Source organism: Lygodium microphyllum, chromosome 24 (assembly GCF_053477565.2).
Source record: "Lygodium microphyllum isolate KBCC chromosome 24, Lygodium_microphyllum_v1.1.10, whole genome shotgun sequence".
Taxonomy (NCBI): domain Eukaryota; kingdom Viridiplantae; phylum Streptophyta; class Polypodiopsida; order Schizaeales; family Lygodiaceae; genus Lygodium; species Lygodium microphyllum.
In genome coordinates this window covers 20,534,013-20,558,209 of record NC_141158.1, presented here as the reverse complement: position 1 = coordinate 20,558,209, position 24,197 = coordinate 20,534,013, and the positions used below count along the sequence as shown (strand labels likewise).

General features: G+C 45.5%; 1 protein-coding gene across 1 annotated transcript in view; it reads right to left on the bottom strand.

Annotated features, from left to right (window-relative positions):
* The window catches only part of LOC148014899 (stress response NST1-like protein), a 51,585-nt gene extending 31,865 nt beyond the window's left edge, over positions 1 to 19,720 (bottom strand). The window contains exon 1 of the mRNA XM_087665289.1: positions 19,040 to 19,720. Coding sequence (XP_087521415.1) covers positions 19,040 to 19,570 — 531 coding nt within the window. The 5' untranslated portion in view covers positions 19,571 to 19,720. The remainder of the gene's footprint in view (positions 1 to 19,039) is intronic.
* Between the last annotated feature and the right edge of the window lie 4,477 nt (positions 19,721 to 24,197).

Sequence of the window (24,197 nt, the reverse complement as noted above, 5' to 3'; positions counted from 1 at the left end):
CAAAAGAGGTTATGGTATGTGGTTTGTGGCGCTATTGCACATCCTCATGGGCCTTCTCCTCTTCCAACTGATTTTGATGAAGACAACCATTACGAAGAAATGCCTACACGGATTCGGATGATGTCTGTGCTTACTCGGCTTTACTTCAGTGCATTTCCAAAGAAGTCCTACCGGCAATCACCTCCAACAAGATAGCTTCAGATGTATGGTCGAAGTTGCAACTGATGTATGAGGCTCCTTCCACCATGAGGGCCATTACTCTCTATGGCCAGCTCCAACAACTGAAGTTTGAACCCAAAGATATGATCCAATCGTTCCTACTTCCGTTACTCAAATCCATGACCAGCTTCGGACTATGCAGTCTGATTTATCAAAGGCACATCTTGTTGGTATGATACTCTACAAGCTTCCTCCGGAGTTTGATGGAGTGGCGAATGCTTTACGGGTGTAGACATCTCCGACTTCTGTCAGTTTTCTTCATATTTCCTCGATGCTGCTTGACCATGAGACGACTTTGGGACTATGCGGGCCGCTTCCATCACACTATGGAGGTTCAGGTGAGGCTCTTGCAACTTCAGAGTGGGATTCGAAGACGAAGAAGTCCAAGGCCCAATGTTACCATTATGGTAAGAAGGGCCATTTGCAAAAGGATTGCAAAGAGTTAGCGGCTTCCAAGAAGAAATAGGAGTAGAAGACGACACGGGATGCAGACTCCTCCAACGTGTCATCATCTGCCTCAGATTCCAACTTAGATCCTCCAACCAAGGCGAAGTCCAAGGCACGGAAGGGATCCTCTTCTTCAAATCATGGGAAGGGCTTGGTAGCCCCTTCCTCGCCTACTTTCTAGTGGTTGTGATGCGGTCATCCCTCAGGACTCTCCAGTGCCAAAGAGAGCGTGTGAGAGGGTGGTGAGATGGGGCAACCACACCTCATCTATATTTATATACAGATGCACGGGATCTAGAGAGAGACATCCCTAACGCATCGAGCCAAGTCTGGTAGGTACAAATCCTAGAGCTAGGATTGGCATCCAAGCTCATGATGGGCTGGTTATTTGACAGAGAGCAGGTGTGTCACACTACGAAAGCACAAGATACGAGAGATATCCCTTCATTCTCCACCCAGCCACGCTTAGGAGGATTCAGGAACCGTGCATGTCTAGCATGCTGCCAGCTGTCGATTTATCAGGAGTTATACTAATTAATAACTCTCTTTCGAATTGCCTTGTTTCCACTTTCATTCCTAAGCCCCCCGAACCCCGTACAGGCGCCCAAGGCTCTCGGACGGTCATCTCTCGTGTTGTTTCCCCATAAGTTACATTCATTAATGTAACATTTCCTCCCCCTTAAGAATCGGTTTCGTCCTTGAAAACGATACTTGGGAGGTCTAACTATAAATTGGAAAACCTTTTCCTTAAAGTACTTACTCACTCCCATGTTGAGCTTTCTTCTGAACAATCTTTCCATTTCACCAGATATTCTTGATAAATAGTATGCCTTGTTCGTCTATTACGAACATTTAAAATTCTTTATCATTCATGTGGAATAGATTGGTCACCTAATAGCTCCTCAATGTTATCATTTAATATTAGATTATCCATATCACCCAGCTTCTTTCTTAGCTTGCTTACATGGAAAACTGAATGTGTTTTACTACCAGCAAGTAGTTGGAGCTTGTAAGCCTGTTTCCCCACCCTCAAGTATTGTGAAAGGACCACAATACGTGGGTGAAAGCTTTGGATATCGTCCCGTTTTCATGATTTTAGTTTGTTCAAGCACCTTAAGATAGACTAATTCCCCTTCCTCCAAGGAGATGTCTCTTCGGTGAGAATCTACATAAGCTCTAGCTCGGTCTTGAGCTTTCTTAATATTTTCTTGAGCAAATTTTAACATACTATTCATATCCTCCAAAAAATCCTTTGCTGCCTGAACCTTTTCCTTATGCAATCCTACTGCATGAGGAAGCATAAATGGACTATATCCAGTGGAAGAGTGTTTGGCACTATTACATACAAACTTTGCTATCGATAAATACTCTTCCCAATTAGTTTGCCTTTTACTTACATATGCTCTCAACATATCTTCAAGGATTTGGTTAACCCTTTCAGTTTGCCCATCAATTTGCGGGTGCTCCGCCATACTCATGCTAAGTTTAGTATCCAACTTCCTAAATATTGCACGCCAAAATTGACTATCAAATTTTCTATCCCGATCAAAAACTATATTTGCCGGAAGGCCATACAATCGATATATGTTCTCTATGAATAATCTAGCCAATTCTGGTGTTTTAACATCAGTTGAAGTTGGAATAAACCTAACCATTTTGGTTAACCTATCCACAATCACCCACACAAAGTCGTGCCCCCTGTATTCTGGGTAACGCGACAATAAAGTCCATGGAGATACTCTCCCATTTTCCCGAAGGAATCTCTAATGGGTGGAGAAGTCCTCCCATTTTCAATCTTTCAGCTTTATTAACCTGCCATTTATTACATTTGACCACATAGTCAAGGACGTCCTTATTCATTCTAGGCCAATAGAACTGCCTTTTAATAAGACTATAAGTCTTATTAACTCCTAGATGTCCCGCACTAGGGGTATCATGACACTCAAAGAGTATCCGGCGCCTTATTTCATCTTTCAAGACACATACCCTACCCTTGTAGAGTAAATAACCATTATCAATGGTAAAATTATTCCACTTGAATCCCATTTGAGCAATCCCTGATGCTCCATTTCCTTGTTAAACATCCTTAGATGTTCTTTCCTCAGTGAAGGCCCTTCCATTTGGATCCCCATTTTCAATTGCTTCCCATATGTTGAAATATGCCGGATCAACCTTGCATTTTCCTTTTAAGGATTCAAGCAAATCGGAAGAGAATTGAGTAAAACTCAATCCATTTATGATGGGCATTGCTGAGTGCATCAGCCACTATATTGTGCTTTTTCTTCGCATAAAGGGAATGGGTTCTTAACAATTGGAATACTAACCGTAAGTGTTCCAAATGTTCTTCTCTTGATTTACTAAAGATCAAGATATCATCTTAGAAGACTACTACAAAGTGTCCTAGATAGGGTTGTAACACACTATTCATCAGCTTCATAAAAGTAGCTGGTGCATTAGTGAGACCAAAAGGCATCACCAAAAAATCATAATGCCCGTATCTAGTATGAAATGCCGTCTTAGGAACATACCGGGCCTTAATTCTTACTTGGTGACAGCCTGATCTTAAGTCAATCTTTGTGAAGAATTTTGCCCCTTGTAATTGATCAAAAAGATCTTCCATTCAGGGCATAGGAAATTTATTCTTCACCGTTATCTTATTAAGTACTCTATAATCAACACAAAGTCGCATAGAACCATCTTTTTTCTTCACCAATAAAATTGGCGAAACCCAAAGTGAATTGCTGGGTTCTATAAACCCTCATCAGCTGCATTTCTACATTTAGTTGTCATTGAGGACGCTTCACCGAATGCTTCTGATGCTGCGATGGCGGCTTCCCAATCTCGAGAGTGGATTATTGATAGTGGTGCCTCACGGCACATGACTCCTTCATCAGATGGTGTTGCCCAGCTGCGACCTTCGCGTGGGCAGGTTCTCATTGGAGACAGCTCTTCAGTTTCTATTGCAAGTCGGGGTAAGATGCAGCTTATTCCGGATGGACGAGGTGGCACCCATACCTCAGAGGTTTTGCATGTACCAGGATTGGGGTACCATCTCCTTTCAGTCCATAAGATTTGCTCCCTTGGTCTTCTGGTGGAGTTTGACAGTTCTACAGTGCGAGTCCTTGATCATGAATCGAGGAAGGTTCTATCATCTGGATATGAGGAGAACGGCATTTACAAACTGAAGTCTTCCACTGCCCTCTCTACTCTTCTTCTTACCTCACAGTCACAGTCTGAATTATGGCATGCTAGGTTTGGTCACCTGAACTATGACTATCTTCGGAAGGCGTCACGGGGACAGCTTGTTCGAGGGTTGCCAGATATAGTGGTGAGCCAGCAGCCATGTGTCTCCTGCGTAAGGGGGAAGCAGCATAGGGATGCCATTCCCCACATCGCTTCGCGGCGGTCTACTTCACCGATGGAGTTAGTATCTACGGATCTATGCGGCCCTATGAGGAATGAGTCCCTGCGTGGGAGCTCGTACTTCATGCTGATCGTGGATGACTACAGCAGGATGACATGGGCCTACTTTTTGGCACTAAAGTCAAAAGCTTTCTCGCACTTCAAGGATTGGCTTCTCTTTGAGGAGAACCGATCAGGCCGGAAGTTGAAGACCTTGCGATCCGACAAGGGAGGTGAATTTGTGTCTAATGAATTTGCTCGGTTTTGTGCAGATAGAGGAATTCACCAGGAGTTTGCCAATACCAATACTCCTCAAGAAAATGGTATTCTAGAACGGAAGAACCGCAGTGTGATCGAGATGGCGCGCACCATGATGGAGCACCGACAGACCCCCCAGGTTCTGTGGGCCGAGGCTGTGGCTACTGCAGTCCACATCCTTAATCGATCCCCTACTTCGGCCGTGGAAGGGATGACTCCATTTGAGGCTTATTTTGGGACGAAGCCAGATGTTTCTTACTTTCGGGTCTTTGGGTGTGATACCTATGTTCACATTCCCAAGGCTCACCGTGACAAATTTGAAGCGGCTTCCCGAAAACAGGTATTTGTTGGCTACAGCTCCCAGTCCCAAGGCTACCGACTGTATGATCCCGTCAAGCGGGATGTATATACTAGCCGTGATGTGCGGTTTGTGGAGGTTCCGGCTTCTTCAACGGGTGAGGAGCACCCCGTTCTTGGAGATCCCGGGGAGAGTTTGGCTCCTTCTACAGTTCCACTGGAGCCTGTGCCGTTTGATTATGATTCTGTTTCTGACACAGAGTCTACTGTTCCACCGGATGCTTCTGAGGAGTTACCACCGGTGGACATTCCAGAGTCTTCTACTGATGGAGAACGACGAGGGGAGGTTCGGCCTCCTCCTCGCTGGGCCCGTGACACACTCCGTGATTCAAGGATCGAGGGGGTTCCTGAGGAGTGGGGACCGCAGGATGGTCCGCGGCGGTCACGGAGGCACCAGGCGCGTTCTTCGGAGCTTGTTTGCTCCAATTATTGTTTGATGTCCCGAGTTATGCAGGATCGAGAGCCCACCTCCGTGAAGGAGGCTTTACAGTCCGCCCCATGGAAGAAAGCTATGGAAGCTGAGTTGGAGGCTATTGAGAGGAATGGCACTTGGTCACTTGTGCCACGTCCCCCGAAGAAGAAGGTGATTGGAGTCAAGTGGGTCTTCAAGACCAAATATCTCAGTGATGGTACTTTGGATAAGCACAAGGCTCGCCTTGTTGCTAAGGGTTTTGCCCAGCGCCCAGGGATTGACTGTCATGACACCTTTGCCCCTACAGCTCGTATGGCAACCATTAGAGCTGTTCTTGCTTTGGCTGGCCATAGGAGATGGCCTGTTTATCAGCTGGATGTGAAGTTGGCCTTCCTGAATGGTGATTTGAAGGAGGAGATCTACGTTGAGCAGCCTCCTGGCTTTGGTTCTTCAGATGGGAAAGTCTACAGGTTGAAGAAGGCCCTGTATGGTCTCAAGCAGGCCCCGCGAGCTTGGAACGAGAAGATTGATTCGTTCCTCCAGTCTCAGTTGGGATATCGGCGGTCTAAGGCCGATCCGCAGCTGTATGTTCACACTTCCGAGGATGGTTGTGTGCTGTTTGTATTATATGTTGATGATTTGATTGTCACAGGTGATGATGCACAGCAGGTCCAGGAGACAAAGTCAGCTTTACATCGGACGTTCGAGATGACGGATTTGGGGCTACTCCATTTCTTTTTAGGACATGAGATTTATCAGTCTCAGAGGGGGATTTTTCTCTCCCAACAGAGATATGTACAGGAGCTCTTGGTGACTTTTGAGATGGACGATTGTCGGGCCCTCTCTACTCCTATGGATCCGAACTGGAAGGCCACTTCCCACTCAGCTTCTCCTTTGGCGCATGCTTCCCGCTATCGACAGTTGATAGGGTCCTTGATTTGGCTTCTCAACACGAGGGTTGATCTATGTTTTGCTGTTGGGCTCTTGGCAGGGTTCATGAGTGAACCTAAGACGGTGCATTGGCAGGCTGCTCAGAGGATACTTCGGTATCTGAGGGGGACGTCTGATTTGGGGATTCATTACCCCGCAGGGACAGATGGGTCAGATCTTGTACTTGCAGGTTGGAGCGACTCGGATTGGGCCGGTGACGTGGACCACAGGCGGTCTACAACAGGTTACTGCTTTACTTTGGGTGCAGGTGTTATTTCATGGAGTAGCAAGAAGCAGCCCACGGTAGCCCTTTCGTCTACTGAGGCGGAGTATCGGGCCGCGTCTTCCACCACATGCGAGGTTGTGTGGCTTCGGAGACTGTTGGAGGAGCTTGGGTGCCCCCAGACTCGTCCTACATTGCTGCGATGTGACAATGCGAGTTGCATTGCCTTGGCAAGGAATCCTGTTTTTCATGCCCGGACGAAGCACATTGAGATCCAGTACCACTTCATCCGAGAAAAGCTTTTGGATGAGACCATCACTGTGGAGTATTGCAAGACGGAGGACAATCTTGCGGATTTGTTTACGAAGGCGCTTCCTCAGGCTCTACTTCGGCAACATTCCAGATCCCTCAGGCTTCTGCCTTGCCCAGGCTCTGAGAGGGGGTGTTAGAGAGGATCACAGCCAGGCAGGTACAGCCAGGCAGGTGCAGTCCAGTCGGACTGCTGCAGTCGGACCTGCAACAGTCGGACTGCCACGTGGCAGTCCGACTGCCTGCAGCCATTTTATTCCTGGCTGCGCCCTATTTTGGCGCCCCGTTCTAGGTGATTTTTCGCCTATTTATTGCTGACGTTTTCAGCAGTCTGGCCACTATTCTCTGTCGCAGATTACAGACCGGTGCCGTGCAGATCTCTGTCTCTGTTCACAGATTTCAGACAACAGACAGTGCAGACTGCAGCAGACTTCGAGGTGGACAGCAGGTCGCATCGTCGAGGTGGAGACACGCAGTCCAGCGCACTGCGCCCGTGTATATCTTTGTATTCAGCATTCTTTATACAGCAGATCTTCATTGTACACTGTCTCTTTCTCTCCCTTTTCTCTCTGCGTTCTCTCTCTCTCAGTCCTACGCTCTTCATCAGGGTCATCCGATTGTACATTTGATCAAGCTCCAGCCATATCTCACGAGCCACCGTCAAGTGCTCGATGTGAGCAATCACGGCTGTAGTGCATGATAGAAAGAGAAAGGATCGAATCCTGGCATTCAGTTTGTCCCAATAAGACTGGGCCCTGGCCAACTCCGCACGAGCATCGGAAGAGAGTTTGGACTCATCTCTTACCGAAGGCCGGTCAATATCTTCCTGTACCAACTCCGCCAAATCATAGGACTCCAGAATGGCCAACATCATAACGCGCCAAATGCGGTAGTTGTCGCCGTCGAGCTTCTGATCTGTAGGAAGAGCCGGTAGGACAGGCACCTTCCGGTCCATAATCGCCTGGAACTCCAAGTCCATCTCTGTAGACATCTTCACCTGCAATGCCTTCTCAAACGCAAAAGCAGCCCCCTCTGACTGAGTAAACTCAGCCTGCTAAGGCTCTTCAGCGTCCCGAAGCTCCTTCACCCGCCGGAGGCGATGAAAAAGCAAAACCTGCACTTTTAGGTTGAAAACTCAAACTTTCTCCGCGTAAAACAGCAGTAAACAGCAGCAAATCCACCACCTGTACTCCTTTCCTGTGCGCCCACACTCGTTTCAGCCTTGTTCCAAGGCGCAGCCCTCCTGTCTGCCCTTAAACGCAAAAAACGCAAATTTGTGTCGCGATGGAAACTCCTCTTCAGGTTGATTCTGCGCTCAGTCAGCCCTCAAACACTGCTCTGATACCATGTCAGAGTGCAGCGGTGTGGAAGCGTAGGACTGAGAGAGAGAGAACGCAGAGAGAGAAGGGAGAGAAAGAGACAGTGTACACTGAAGATCTGTTGTATAAAGAATGCTGAATACAAAGATATACACGGGCGCAGTGCGCTGGACTGCGTGTCTGTTGGGTATCTCACACGCCTTACTTACGCCTACGCTCATATGGGAGTGTGCGGGTGATCACTAGGACACTGGGGCACTTTTTACTCTCGGTAGGAGAGGTTTTTTCCCCCAGATTATGTGTACTATTTTGTATGTGCTTGTGGTGCACACTTACGGGCACTTACTGTGTTCGGGTGTGAACAGCCCCTTATAACCCTAAGGTATAAGGGTTATCATTTGTACTTTCATCTTACACTCTATTCAGTACTATTGCATTGGGTGTCGTGCTCAACTCTGTCTCTCACTCTCACACTGTCTACTGCACTTCAGCTGCACCTCGATCCTCTCCCATCTGACATTTGGTATCAGAGCTCAGCTCTGAGCTCAGCTTCTGCTTGCAACGTGCAGTCCTGACCGCACTCGAGCCACCTCTGTTCTGCATCTGCCCTGCGCGCAGCTCCAACAGACGGCGCGCAACACTGCCCTGCCCAGACGCCACCTGTACCTGCACTCGCCCTGCCCAGGCGCTGTTCCTCTGTGCGTCGCCTTTACTCGAGTGTCCGCCTGCAGTTCGCCCGCCACACGATTCGACTGTCCTGAGTCGTTTGTAGTCCACGTCAGCAACACTAAGTCAAACGACGCCCGCCAGACGACGCAGCCCGTCAGCCCGCCGTTTTGAAACGTCCACGTCAGCAGCTCGCGATTGTAAAACAGTCCGCTCGTCAACGGACCCGTCACACGCGACTGTCCTGCGCTGCCAAACTGCCCGTTGATCTGCGCCGCCAAACTGCCCGCCAAACTCCACGTCAGCTCTGCTCGCCACCTTAGCCGCCTGTCTAACCAGCACACGCCAGTCTGCTTCACGCTCAGGTAACATTTTGAAAATTATTGTTATTCCAGCCCAGAATAAAATTCTGGAAGCGGCGGTTCACACGCAATTGGCACAGATCTACTGGAAAGAAAATTTCATGCAAATTTCTGACTGAATGGTCAGAAAATTTTGGGGCTTTTGTGTATTTGGAGGACAGATGCATTTAAACTGCTGATACAGTCACAGACCGACTGTTTTTGACAGAGATTTTGGCAAAATTTTGGGGATTTATTCATAACAGTGTTGCACTGCACTGTTTGCACATTGGGAAACGTGCTGTGTCTGTCTGTGACACATTGAATGCACATTTTGGGGCTTTTGTAACAGACATTTGTGACAGAAATTTTGGGCAGAAAATTTTGGGGCTTTTGATGTTTTAGTGCTGCTGAGCACTAATTGCACCTTGGAAAGCGTGCATCAGTGACAGTTTTTGTGACAGAGTACCCTTTGCACATTAATTGCAGACTTGTGTTTGCTGCAATTTCTGGAAATTTGCAGATTTCCAGCCCGTACTGCATTGACATTGCTCAATTGCCTTTTGGGAAATAATGGCAAATCAGGGAGGAGATGTATTCACCTATGTGTCCAAGGAAGACCGATTGGATGGGAACAATTATTCCCTTTGGTCTTTCATGATGAAGAATGTATTAGTGGCAAAAAATTTGTGGGATTATGTCAGTGGAGAGGAAGCTCGACCGGGAGTTGTGGCTCCCGCTACTCCTCCTCCAGGAGGACGTGCAAGAGGGCAACCTCAGCCCCCTCCACCTCAGCCCGCTCAGCCACTTCCCCCAAGAACTGCAGCTCAGAAAACTTGGGATACACGGGATGCACAGGCTATGTCGCTGATTGCATTGGCAGTTCAGCGTTCTATCATTCCTCATATTCGTTCAGCAGCTTCTTCACAAGAAGCTTGGTTGATATTGGAGCAGATGTTTGCAGGAAAGAATGAGACTCGCATCTCTTTCTTGAAGAAAGAGCTAGAGACTCTAAAGATGAATGAGGGTGATTCTATGCAGGATCATCTCAACAAAATTCAGGACTTGCGGGAGCAACTCATGAATGTGGATGAATACTACTCAGATGCACAGCTGATTTCTACGACATTGAATTCACTGGCTCCCTCTTACTTGGCTTTTCATACTGCCTTGAACCTCACTATGAGGATTTCGAAAGAGCCCATCACTTTCATTCAGCTTGTCAGTTTGCTTCTAGAGGAGGAACAAACTAGACGGAACAGTGGTGTGGATGGTATAGCCTCTGAGCAGGCTTTTATGTCAAGGCAGAAGGGTAAAAACAGCCAAGGGAAAAATGCTTCGCAGAGTTCTGGTAGTAGTAACACTTCACAGACAAGTCAGAAACAGGGGGGCACGCAAGCCAAGAAAGGAAAATGCCATTACTGCAAGAAGCCTGGCCACTACATCACTGAGTGCAGGAAGCGCATTGCCAAAGAGAAGAAGAAGGAGTCAGGGATGTCTGTTTCTGCAGCTCCTTCCACTGCTAGTGAGTCCGCGTCCTTTGTTGCAGACAGGGACTATTGTTTTTACACTTGCAGTTATGATGTCTCTTGGGCTAATAGAGCATTTAGCTCTACAGAAGATGCTGACACTTGGTTCTTTGACAGTGGTGCTTCACGGCATATCACATCTCGTAGAGATTTGTTTGCTTCTCTTGGTGCACCTCCCGTTGGGAAGTCTGTTCAGTGTGCTAATAATGCATCATACCCTGTTCGTGGTATTGGGGAGATTCAGCTTACAGCCATTGATGGCTCTATTCTCCGCCTACAGGATGCTTTGTATGTGCCTGGCATTAAGAAGAATCTGCTTTCCATTTCTTCTATGGCACGTTGTGGTTTGCAGGTCACCTTTGATGATGACCGTTGCATGGTCCGTGACAAGGAACACATGACATTGGTCTTGACAGGTTCTCTGTGTCATGGGTTATATGAGTTGGATGCTCTTTCGGTAGATCAGTCTGCATATTTGACATCCACTCTTACTCCTGCTATGTTAGAGGCAGAGTTATGGCATGCTCGTTTGGGGCATGTAAACTATGGCAGCTTGATGCTATTACAGCGTACTCAGATGTTGGATGGATTACCTCTCTTGGAGAGACCTCCTGAGCATTTATGCGAGGGTTGCATTTTGGGGAAAATGCATCGTTTCTCTTTTCCCCGTGATGTTGCTTTTAGAGCAACAGCCAGATTGCAGCTTGTGCATTCGGATGTTTGTGGGCCCATGCAGACACAGTCATTGGGTGGTTGTTACTATTTTGTAACATTTATTGATGACTTTACACGTTTGTGCTGGGTCTATTGCTTGAAAAAGAAGTCAGAAGTGTATGATGCATTTTTGGCTTTCAGTGCACTTGTGGAAACTCAGTCTGGTTGCAAGATTAAGACTCTCCGTTCGGACCGAGGGGGGGAATACATGTCCTCTATGCTGAATTCTTATTTGCAGCAGAAGGGCATTATCCATCAGTACACTACTGCATATACTCCACAGCAGAATGGGGTAGCAGAGAGGAAAAATCGGTCACTCATGGAGATGGCCAGATGTATGCTGAAGGCAAAGAGTTTGCCTCATAGTTTTTGGATGGAAGCCGTCATGTGCGCTTGCCACATTTTGAACAGATGCCCTACCAAGGCCTTGAAAACCGTCACACCTTTTGAGGCTTGGCACAGCCGCAAACCTTCTGTTGGCCACTTCCGTACTTTTGGGTGTCTTGCATATGCCCATATTCCACAGGTACTTCGAAAGAAGTTGGACAACAAGGCTGTAAAATGCATCTTTATGGGATATAGCAGCGAAAGCAAAGGCTACAGACTCTATGATCCCGTGACCAAGAAGGTTTTTGTCAGCAGGGATGTTGTATTTGATGAAAAATCAGAATTATCCTTGGCTGGTTTTGATACATATCAGGCTGCCCGTGATGTCTTTGAAGGGCTGCTGCCCATCACATTTGGTGATTCAGCTGGTACTTCAGCAAATGAACCTAATGTTCAGCCAGCTGCTCCTATGGAACATGCAGTAAATCAGCACATTGCTGAAACTGAAATTCAGCAGGAACTTGTACACAGTCAGGAAGCAAGACAGGTGCCTAGATGGTACACGCAGACTATGAGAGATAGTCATTTGGAAACACCCTTGGCTGGTCGTACTCGAAGGCAAACTCAACTGCATGATTCAGCACATTCCATGGAGTTGGTTATGGCAGCATGTACTCATGATAATGAGGAGCCTGAATGTTTTGAGGATGCACGACATAGTGTGCATTGGATGGCAGCCATGCAAGCTGAATTGGATTCTATTCATAAGAATCATACTTGGGATTTGGTGTCTTTGCCAGTTGGCAAGCGTGCCATTGGTACGAAATGGGTCTACAAATTGAAAAGGAATGCAAATGGATCCATAGATAAGTACAAGGCACGGCTGGTAGCTAAAGGCTACGCACAGAAAAAGGGCATTGACTATGAGGAGACCTTTGCTCCTACCTCCCGTATGACGACCATTCGGTCTATGATTGCCTTGGCTGCACATTTTGGTTGGAAAGTGCATCAGCTGGATATAAAGACTGCATTCTTACATGGGGAACTTCAGGAAGAAGTGTATGTACAGCAGCCCATTGGTTTTGCAGTTGAAGGCTCAGAAAATTTAGTATGCAAGCTGAAAAAAGCTCTATATGGTTTGAAACAAGCTCCACGAGCTTGGTACGCAAAGATAGATGCTTTCTTGCTTAGTCAGGGGTTTGTAAACAGCCCATCTGAGTCTACCCTTTATGTACATAAAGAAGGGGGATCCATGCTGATTTTGTGTCTATATGTAGACGACCTTTTGCTCACTGGAACACGTGCTGATCAGATTTCAGCATTCAAAAATAATTTACAGCAAACTTTTGACATGTCTGACTTGGGTATTTTGCACTATTACTTGGGCATCCAGTTTGTACATGATGCTAGAGGCATTGGATTATGTCAGTCAAGGTACATTGGGCAACTTCTTGAGAAGTTTGGCTTACAGGATTGCAAGCCAGTTTGTACACCCATGGAACCTGGGCTCAAACTGTCATTACATGATGACAGTGATTTGTTTGATATCCATACTTATGCTCCAGCAGTGGGATGTCTCATCTATCTATGCCACACTCGGCCAGACATACAGTTTGCCGTTTCAGTTTTGAGCAGGTACATGCATCAGCCTCGTATGTCGCATTGGCAAGCTGTGAAGCGTGTGTTTCGTTACTTGCAGGGTACTAGAGCTCTTGGATTGCTTTATGCCAAGGGGGGACCACTGCAGTTACATGCTTACAGTGACTCTGATTGGGCTGGTGATTTTGATACTCGTCACTCCACTAGTGGCAATTGTTTCTTTCTTGGCTCGTCATGCATTTCTTGGCTTAGCAAGAAACAATCCACTGTTGCCACGTCGTCATGTGAAGCTGAGTACAAGGCAGCCTTCACTACTGCAGTTGAGTGCGTATGGCTTAGACGCTTACTTGCTGATTTGGATGTATCTGTTACGGAGCCTACTCCTTTATATACTGACAGTCAGAGTGCCATTGCAGTGGCACGGAACCCTGTGTTTCATGCTCGCACGAAACACATAGAGATTCACTACCACTTTGTCAGAGAGAGGCTACATGCAGGTGATATCAGCCTTGTCTACTGTCCTACCACCAGCAATGTGGCAGACATCTTCACCAAAGCTCTTCCACGAGACAAATTTGAAGCATTTCGCGATGCTTTGAATTTGACGCCCTTTGGTGGCGGATGATCCTTGTACACTTGATCACTCTTCACTCCAGGGGGGTTTGTTGGGTATCTCACACGCCTTACTTACGCCTACGCTCATATGGGAGTGTGCGGGTGATCACTAGGACACTGGGGCACTTTTTACTCTCGGTAGGAGAGGTTTTTTCCCCCAGATTATGTGTACTATTTTGTATGTGCTTGTGGTGCACACTTACGGGCACTTACTGTGTTCGGGTGTGAACAGCCCCTTATAACCCTAAGGTATAAGGGTTATCATTTGTACTTTCATCTTACACTCTATTCAGTACTATTGCATTGGGTGTCGTGCTCAACTCTCTCTCTCACTCTCACACTGTCTACTGCACTTCAGCTGCACCTCGATCCTCTCCCATCTGACAGTGTCTCCACCTCGACGATGTGACCTGCTGTCCACCTCGAAGTCTGCTGCAGTCTGCACTGTCTGCTGTCTGAAATCTGTGAACAGAGACAGAGATCTGCACGGCACCGGTCTGTAATCTGCGACAGAGAATAGTGTCCAGACTGCTGAAAACGTCAGCAATAAATAGGCGAAAAATCACCTAGAACGGGGCTCAAAAATGGGGCGCAGCCAGGAATAAAATGGCTGCAGGCAGTCGGACTGCCACGTGGCAGTCCGACTGCTGCAGGTCCGACTGCAGCAGTCCGACTGGACTGCACCTGCCTGGCTGTACCTGCCTGGCTGTGATCCTCTCTAACAGGTTAGGGGATAGGCAATTGAAACACAGCCTTTCTTTTTTGGCCTTATCAAAGTCATCTTGACTTACCTTCGACTGTACATATTGTTTCTTTTCAAAGGATTGTTTCTTACCCTTAAGGAATGGCATTTTTCTTTTGGATTTACCTACAAATTTTGAGGCTTCAAATTCCTCAGTCTTGGGCTCCGTATCAGTGAGACTAGTGAGTGCACCTAGACGCGTATTATCTTCATTGATTAATGCAAATTTAATTGCCTCTTCCAGCGTCTTGGGTGAACTCCTTTTCACTTCCTTTTTACAAACCTTATCTAGTCCCCTTATGAATCCTCGTCTTTTGAAATTCATCTATTCCTTCCAATTTGAGGATTATCTCACAATACTCCTCGAGATATGTCAACAATGGTCTTCCCTTTTTTCTGAGAAAATCCCAATCTTCCCAGTTTCTTTCCATTTCATTTTTAGGAAGGAATTCTTTCAAAAAGACCGATTCAAATTGAGCCCAAGTTTCAAGTATTTTATTTGCCTCCTTTAAAGTTCTCCACCATTTATATGCTTTTGGCCCCAAGGTAAAACTGGCCTCCAGAGCTTGGAGATGTGGTGGAGTATTCTTTAATTTGTGCAAATCCTCCCATTTTTGGAGAAAGTTAAAGATAGTATCTTTATTTCTATCTTTTTCCTCCCCATGATACTGAGGGGGTTTCATATGTTCTAACACTGGGTTATCCCTCAACTTTTGGTGGGGTTCCCTTGGGTCTTGCATAGTCACATCTACATCTTTTAATGAAGATAGAATATCTGAGGTCTCTATCTTACCTTTATCCCTTTCTAGTAATAAGGCTAATTGGGATTTTATTTCGGTGAGTGCTTGAGTTAGCAACTCCATTTGAACCCCCTGTGCTTGCACACGAGCAGTTAAATCATCAGATTGTTCTCGTGTAGCAAAAAATTCTTCCCAGTGTTCTTCTTGCATTTCAGTTTCATGGGGATCTACCATAGGGTGGTCCTTCGATTACCCCCTCTCTCTCTTTCCCCTCCATCTATACACTGGAATTGAAAAGAAAATGTAAGAAATTTGCAGACAAAGGTGGGAAACTTCCCTTTATTGCGTCCGTTTGATTTCTCAACAAGGAGCGAAGACGTGTACACTGAATTTCAGTCTTCAGGACGCAGCCCACTGGAAATTCCTGAAATTCCCTACTGAAATTGCTTAAGGGGTGTAGACTTGCTGATCAGCGGGACAGATATCGGCGGCTGGTAAGTGACGGCTAGCACGTGAACTGAAATGCGAAATCATGCATAGATACGACCCTCAGTAGGGGCGCCCGTCACCAAGTTGCGAGTGGGCAAGATCGTTGCCGCCCGGACGGTACATGACGGTTGGCATCTTTCGGTCTTTGAAGAAAGGGAGAGCCGCGTGAGGCCGGAAACGGAGCACGCTACCTCCCTTGTTACCTCTAGCGACGGCAGGCCGGAAACGTAGCACGCTACCTCCCTCGCTACCTCTCACAACGGAAGGCCAGAGACGTAACACGCTACCTCTCGCTCTAGAATTGGCACGGCTTTCTAAGCAGCGGCGCGCTTCTCCAAGTCAATTAATTATTTCCTACTCCTCTCACGTCGGACAGGCATCAGACAGCTCTGATACCAGTCACACTACGGAAGCAGAAGATACGAGAGATATCCCTTCGTTCTCCACCCAGCCACGCTTAGGAGGATTCAGGAACCGTGCGTGTCTAGCATGTTGCAAGCTGTCGATTTGTCAGGAGTTATACTAATTAATAACTCTTTTTCGAATTGCTTTGTTCCCACTTTCATTTCTAAGCCCCCCAAACCCCATACGAGCGCCCAAGACTCCCAGACGGTCATCTCTCGTGTTGTTTCCCCATAAGTTACATTCATTAATGTAACAGGGTGGCTTTCGTCTAGAGCTCACATGAGGGGACACTTTGGTGGTTTGGCCAAAGAAAAGGAATTCATGGTCATCTATGCGTTGTGGCATTGGTGATAGGATGGTCACGTGTGCTACATCAGAGACATCATTGACGGACATGAGAGTTGCTATGATTCTTCTCTATTTTTAGGAGCTGGTATGATTGACATCGACATCAGGTTCTCTCCAAGGCACCTTGGCACCTTGATGGTGGCTTGCGCACCTACTACTTGGGTATCCATGGTTCTACTCTAATGGGCATTGTTATATGTACTATGATGAGACATTATCGTTATATTTGTATTGTATTAGATCACCCATGATCTGAGAGAGGGTGTTAGCAGATTAGTCAATTCATGGCTGAGTCTGTGCATGCGGTACAGCAAGCTAGGCACCAAAGATATTTAGGCATTTTATTTGTCAATATTTATTGTGATTTGGCATTATTTGCAGCCAGTCAGCTAGCATTTAATGCTGGTCGACCAATCATATTTTATGACATTTATTTAGCCTATATATTCTCAGGCTCCCTCCTCCACATTCATTCATCACCTAGCAGTTCTTCAGGAGAGGGAGCATGTGTCAATGCCTCAACAGCCGGTGACTCACATTGCTTCTGTATTGTCTCATGTCTTGGTATATGGATTCCATTTCCCGAGCATACATCTGAGTTCTCATCTGTATTGTGTTCTCTCTTTCTTTTCTTTTCTCTTTTGTCTTGTGTTTAACAGTTTATTTCAGCACATGTTTATGCTTCCATTATTGCACTACTTCTAACACAAAGCCCTCATAAAAAAGGAAATAATACCCTTCCCCATATGTCATATTACATTGTACATGTCCATAATCTATCCAGCTTACAGATTTCTTTGCGAAAAAGCCTAGGAGGTTTCAGCACAGCCACAACCTCAGTCATATACACATACACAAGGGATACTGATTGATCGAACATCCAACTTGGCCGATGCAAACGTTCCAAACCTTGACACAAGCATTGATGATACTTCCGTAGGCAAATACACGAGATTATTGCCTGAGCTAGAGCCAGGCCTGTTAGCAGAGTATGTCAACATGTGTGAGTCTAAGCATGTATTGTGGGCTGGGCGCATTATGTAGATATTTTGTGCATTTTTATTGTGTAGCATTTTATGCTTTGTGGCATTTATTGCTACCAATCGACCAGCATTAAATGCTGGCCGACTTGACATGTTTTATGGCATTATTCATGCCTATCTATATTCTGGGCTCCTCCTCCTCAATCAGCCAGTTCACCACCTAGAGGTCCCGTGGAGAGAGGAGCCAATGCCAATGCCCACGCAGCCAGTGACTCACTGTTATATGCAACTGTCTCGTGTTCAATATATGGATTCCATTTGCCGAGCATACATCTGAGTTCTCATCTGTATTGTGTTCTTCAGTGTTCTTTCTTTCCCTTTCTCTTTTGTCTTGTGTTTCAGCAGTTTATTACAGCATATATTTGTGCTTCCATTGCTGCACCACTTCTGACAAGGCCCTCTACATTACCATGAGATTGAATCGACTAGATTTCTTCTTACTTATGGCTCTTAGTCTTCTTGTACCATTTATTATATTTTCATTTAGTGTTCTTTTCAAATGATTGTACTATCAGACGGATGATTGAAACTCATGGTTTCATAGGTCATTTTGGCCTTTTTGCAGACATTAATATATCATTTCATTTCTCTCACACCCCCCCTCCCAAAACAAGGGCTACAAGGAAGAAGTACGGATTGTGGATGAGCTGACTCCATACCAACTCAAAAACCAGAACTAGCAAAAGTCAAAGAAGCAAAAAATAATGGAAAATGGGTAACATATCAAGGAGAAAAGCAATTCTCGCACATCTCCACATCCCACCTCCCCAAAAATAAATGTGCCTTGTAATGAAATTTTAGCTATCCTTTACATTTATAATGGAACCCAATATTGTACTTAAAGCTCTTATGAGTCATAAAAGCTCAGAGTTTATTTCTCCTTCCTTTTTCTATGTATTTGCATGGCATTGATACCCAAATTGAAATATAATAAACTATTTGATTTGTCCTATAGGTCAACTTTGGTCTCCAAGGGACCTCTCTCTCTCTCTCTCTCTCTCTCTCTCTCTCTCTCTCTCAAGTGGCTACCCTAGTGGTGAGCCACTTTTTTTATCAACCCATTGACCTGGTTTCAAATCTCCCTTTTTTATTCCTATACTAAATGGCCATGCAAATGTAAGAATTGAACTCAAGACCATCTAGTCACCATATGTTCAACTTAACTAGCTAAGCTCTCTCTCTCTCTCTCATAATTTTTCCAGCCTCATCTCAAAAGTCAAACATATGCACCTAGCAAAAAAGCACAAGAAAAAATTGCCCAAAAAAAGGAAAAAATCCTACACCAAAACTATGCACATGCATCCGATGATCTTTCTAAGAGCCTCACAAAAGGTTGTTTTGAGTGGGTGGGTGTTTTGGCAAGAGGGATACAATGTACCTACTAGCCAACGCATTTTTACAGTATATATAAGAGCTAGAGTTCGCTTGATGTAAATTATATTAACCTCCACGATGCAAAATGTTCTAAAACATCTACTGGCCATATCCAAGTTTATCTTCTCGTAGCTACCATTGAAATTTTGAAATTGTCTTTGCAGCAACGCCTAGTAGATTATCAATGGATTAAACCTGAGGCTGGACAAATTTGATCCAACAAACATATACCAGTTTGGCCTGCAAAATCCTCATCTCTTCTGCAACTTCTAAGGCACGTTGGGCTGATTTCTCCTTCTTGATTCGCAACCGCTCCTCTTTGGCCACAAGCAGTTTCTCTTTCTCTTTCTTGGCAAACGCCTCCTTGGCTGCCTTCTTCTTCTGCACCTCCATAGCATACTTCTTCCGCAGGGCAGAGACACGCCTGGCATATAGCAATCTCTGCTCCTCCATGCAGAGGCCCTCCGGGATCTTTTTGTTGAGAGGATGGGGCCGTGCCAGGGGCTGCTTGGAGAGATACTTTGCAGTCATGATTCCACGGAGGTACTCAGAGTAAGCCCTTGCGTGATCAGTGCGCGGCTTAGGAGCTTGTTCCACTCCGCTAGATTCAGGTTTAGGCGCCTTGGGGTCTGCATCTTCCGAGTCGTGAGGCCCTTCGCAGAAATGCCTCCTATGGCCATGCCCGCTGACAATGGCAGCCCTGGTTTGGATCGTTGGCGCACACAGAGCCTTCCTCAACACAGCTACCCGCGACAAGGCCATGAACAACCATGCAGCAGAAGTGCGCCTCGACCATGCAAAAAATGTAGCAGCGCATATACAGCGTATGTACTTATTTACAGGTCTAAGACACCAGATTTACTACATGTACCTTTCACCAGGCATGTTTACAGGTCTAAGACACCCTTATATGACATCTACTATATGTGGAGAGCTATACCTATACGAGGCATGTACGATATTAGATATATGAAGGAAAGCGTACTATACTCACAAGAGCATTGCCTTTTGTGTGTGTGTGTGTGTGTGTATAATCTTTTTTTTTATATTCTTTTGAAAAAACCTCTTTTTAAAAAGTAAGATATTCAGACACATAAGCTTTGAAGTAGGCCACATAATTGAAGTTAAACAGTGGATAATTTTTTTGAGACATGCACCTCCTTGTCACAATCCTCTAGGGTCATCAAAGGCACCAAACCGGTGCACCCAGCAAAACTTCTGATATCTCCCATGAGCAACCCACTTTGGGTGTGCAAGAAAACAAGGGACATCAAAGGCCCATCCACTCGAGTGGCTATGAAGACCTGGGCAGAGTGGAGGAAGGAACTCCCACACACTAAACCATCAACATGGAGAAAGAGAGCTCGTAAGGCATGGAGGGCCGCGAGATCAAACAAGCGTGATGCACTTGTGTGCCATGTGACAATCAACAAGCTTCTTGTCTGAGTTAGGCTCTCCAAGATTGATAAGGTCCCCATGTGGTGCATATGATGCAAAAACAACGAGGAAAGTAGCAAGCACTTGTTTTGGAACTACCCCCAATCCCAAGCACTTTGGAAAGTTGTACAACAATGGCTTAGGGAGGCGAACCTAAATGATGCATTAGCAATGAGAGGGGCTTTGTTTAGTGATTTCCACAACATTGATGAGGCAACATTTACACTTTGGAATGTTGTAAGGACAATTGTAATCAAACACATTTGGTCTTGTAGGAATAGTGTTTTTTTTAAAAATAGATATCACGCTACCCCAATGGATAGAGTCATCCTTTTGAAATCCTCACTCTGTGCAGTGAGACTAGGCAGCTTAAGAAGAGACGTTGGATCATTAAACTATTGGCAAAGAGCTAGGGACACTCCCCTAGGCCTATGGCCTCAAAGCATTATCTTGATGTAATCTCTTTTTTTACTTCCTTTGGTAATACATAATACCGTGCATTACAAAATATATATACAAATTTTGGCAAATTTTCAAATGAGAACATATTTTTGCCTCCCCTCCCGTTTCCTCCCTTGCACCCCAAAAAAAGAGGGAGATTATAGCATATAATTATGGTTGGGGATTCAAGTTTTTCAACTAGCAAAGGCATTTAGTTTATTACGAAATTTGCATTGGTTTTTTTCCATAAACCCTGACAAGCAACAAAAATTATTGGGCTATGGTTTTTTAATTAATTTATTACCCATTCCATTCAATCATTAATATGGAGAGAGGGCCGCATGCTCAATGTGTTTCTAACTTAAAATATTCCTATGTAGAGTGTTTCTAACCTCAACAACTCCAATAAGTTATTGAGCTCTCTCAAAATCGCATGCATGCTACATACAACATCATTTCAAGTGAATTTAAATCATTTCCTCCTCACATGGCTCTCCTTTTTTTGGATTATTTGATTGGGTGAAGCCAACTAATTGAGCTTTTTCCTAGAAAATGATACTATTGGTACCTTGAATCATGATCATGTCTAGTTTCATTTTGGCTTACATGTAAGCATCCATTGATACTTTTTGGTTGTCATGTGCAACTACCAACAGATTATAGTCTACTTGTCATGTACAACTACCAACAAACTATATCTGCAAATTAGAAATCTACCAATAGGTATTTCCTTTTGCATTGTGATTAGAAGAATGGAAGTTCACAATTAGAAGAAGAAAAATGAGAGGGTGCTATAATACAATAGGCAAAACTATTGGTCCTTTGATTTTATTAGTCTCTCTATGTGCAACTCCCAATCTAAAGACAAACCAATCTTGTTTTATTTGTGAGAAAGGCTTGAAGTTTGAAAGATGCTTAAGGACGAACCCAATGCTGGGGGTAAAGACGCCTCTGCCTAGCCGCCCGTGTATTACTACATTGACAGTACTTACACATGCATACTGCAGGTGGCGGGCGCCCATCACTATCACTTTATTCTTTATTATTTTAGTGTGAATAAAGGGAAGGCCGGTCACACATTGTGACTGTTGGAGTTCCCACATTGTGAGTCTCTCTCTTGCTCTCCTGACATAGCTCTCGTGTGCAAGCTTCGATCCTTCTCACCTTTCAACTAGTATCAGAACATGGTTGCTTGAGCACTTGAGTGTGGTTCATGACTCCATCAACATCCCATTGAATCCCTACACCATGGCGCATTCTCCCTACAGCCATATCCGACTCCTTCGAGCTCCGATCACTCCCAGCTTCCCAAGCACCTACTCGGCCATTTGGGCACCTTGAGGGCGGGTATTGAAGCATTCTTTTGAGTGTTTATTTCAATTTGCAAGGTACAACAAGAAGGGGCAGCCATAGCTCCAACCATTTATGATCTTGATTCTTTATGTGGATAACATGTGATTTGCTAGGCAGTCAATCATGGATGCTAATGATTCAAAGAATAGATTGCATAAAATCTTTGACATGGACATAAGGAATGTTGGTCACATTCTTAGTATGCAAATTATGTGAGATCGAGACAGAAAGAGACCTTACTTGTCTCAGAAGGAATACATTGGGAAGGTATTTTAGCATTTTAATATGGAGAGAGGGATGGCTATTAGTGTTCCATTGTCTCCATATTTGAAACTTAGCCAAGAGTATGGTCGGAGGAGGGGCAAGAAACGAGCTTTTTTTGGCAACCCCTCTATTATTGTTCCACATATTTTGCTTAGTCCACCCTTAGGTGTGTCTAGCTCCACTTCCACTTCCACCACTATCACTACCTTCACCCCACCACCTTCACATACACACACACATTCTCTCTCTCTCTCTCTCTCTCTCTCTCTCTCTCTCTCTCTCTCTCTCTCTCTCTCTCTCTCTCTCTCTCTCTCTCTCTCTCTCTCTCTCTCTCTCTCTCTCTCTCTCTCTCTCCCCCATGTAAATAGCTCATTCTCTCCATCTCTCTCTTTCTCTCCTCTCACACAACACACATGCGGTAGAGGTCCTATCCCAAACGGTGACCTTCCTACATAGGCTTTGGAGCCTATCGTGACACAAATACTCCTGCCTTGCACTAGAATCATCCAAACAACTTGCATCGCAAGGGAACACTGAATGCTAGTACGCCCATACTCAAGCCTGGCTGCAGCTGCATGGGCTACACATGGACCACCTCCTACCCCTACAATATAGTATGAACTGCCCCCACTTGAAGATTAGCTGGGAGGAGTTGAACCGTGTCATTAGGGCGGATATTATTCAGCTACACATGGTCAAGACATGGGTGTTACCAGCCGAAGATCTGGGAAAGAAGATGTCCTTCTATCGAGAGCACATCCTACGCCTCACACTTGATGGCTTCATTATACGCCCGAGATAAATGGATGTACACCTATCCCACGGGGTCCGAAGTGCCATCGGGAAACTCCGTACGTCATCACACCAGCTACGGATTGAGATAGGCAGATACAGAGTGGACTCTCCCCCCCCCTAGAGGATAGGATCTGCCAACCCTGCTAGTTGGAGCCAGAGACAGAAGAACATTACATATGTAGATACCCAGTGTACTACGAGATTAGAGATCGCTTCCACTATCTCTTCAAGGAGGGATTTGAACCACTCTCCCAAACACTAGACTTCCTTGACCAAAAATGCATTGGGCTCTTCCTCCTGGAGCTACGTCGACACAGGGACCACCTTCTACGGGTCCGGGACCAAACAGTCGGGAACATGCAGCAACGCACCCTCCAAGAGTTCTGTAGACCCTCGACCACCCCCTCTACAACGAGGGTTGCTGCTAATCGACTAGTGGCCCCACCCCGAGGAGTCACCTTGGATAGAGCTACAGAGAGAGGTAGAGCTCACCGCCCATACCCAGCAAGCCCACGCCCCCGCAGGAGACATCACCTACAGATACAACGGATACTACAATGCCACCGGGGAGCCATACCCCACCGCTTCAACCTCTCCATGCTAGACAGGCCCATGCGGGACATCTTAAGATGACCACGCTCCATGAGCAGTTCCACACTGCACTTGAAGTGCATCTAGATTGTATCGAGTTTGTATACCATTTTGTACCTACTCACCTAGTTCACCATAACACCAGATAGTAGCTTTATTGGGACTTGGAAAACTTCCCAAACATTTCGTATGTAACCTTTTGGTCTCATAGGCCAACTTGGCCTCTTGTAGACGTTAATATAACTTTCTTCTCTCTCTCTCTCTCTCTCTCTCTCTCTCTCTCTCTCTCTCTCTCTCTCTCTCTCTCTCTCTCTCATATGGATAAAAGGATCCCATAGTTATCCTCATTGTAAATATCCTAAATATTCATAATAGAAGCTCACGTACCTCATTTAATGTACCATGTATATATAGATCTACTAGCAATGAAATCAACAACTACAGTTCACTCTACTTTCTAAATTCTCCATCTCTCTTTCTCTCATTGTGCACAATGTCTTCTCATCTA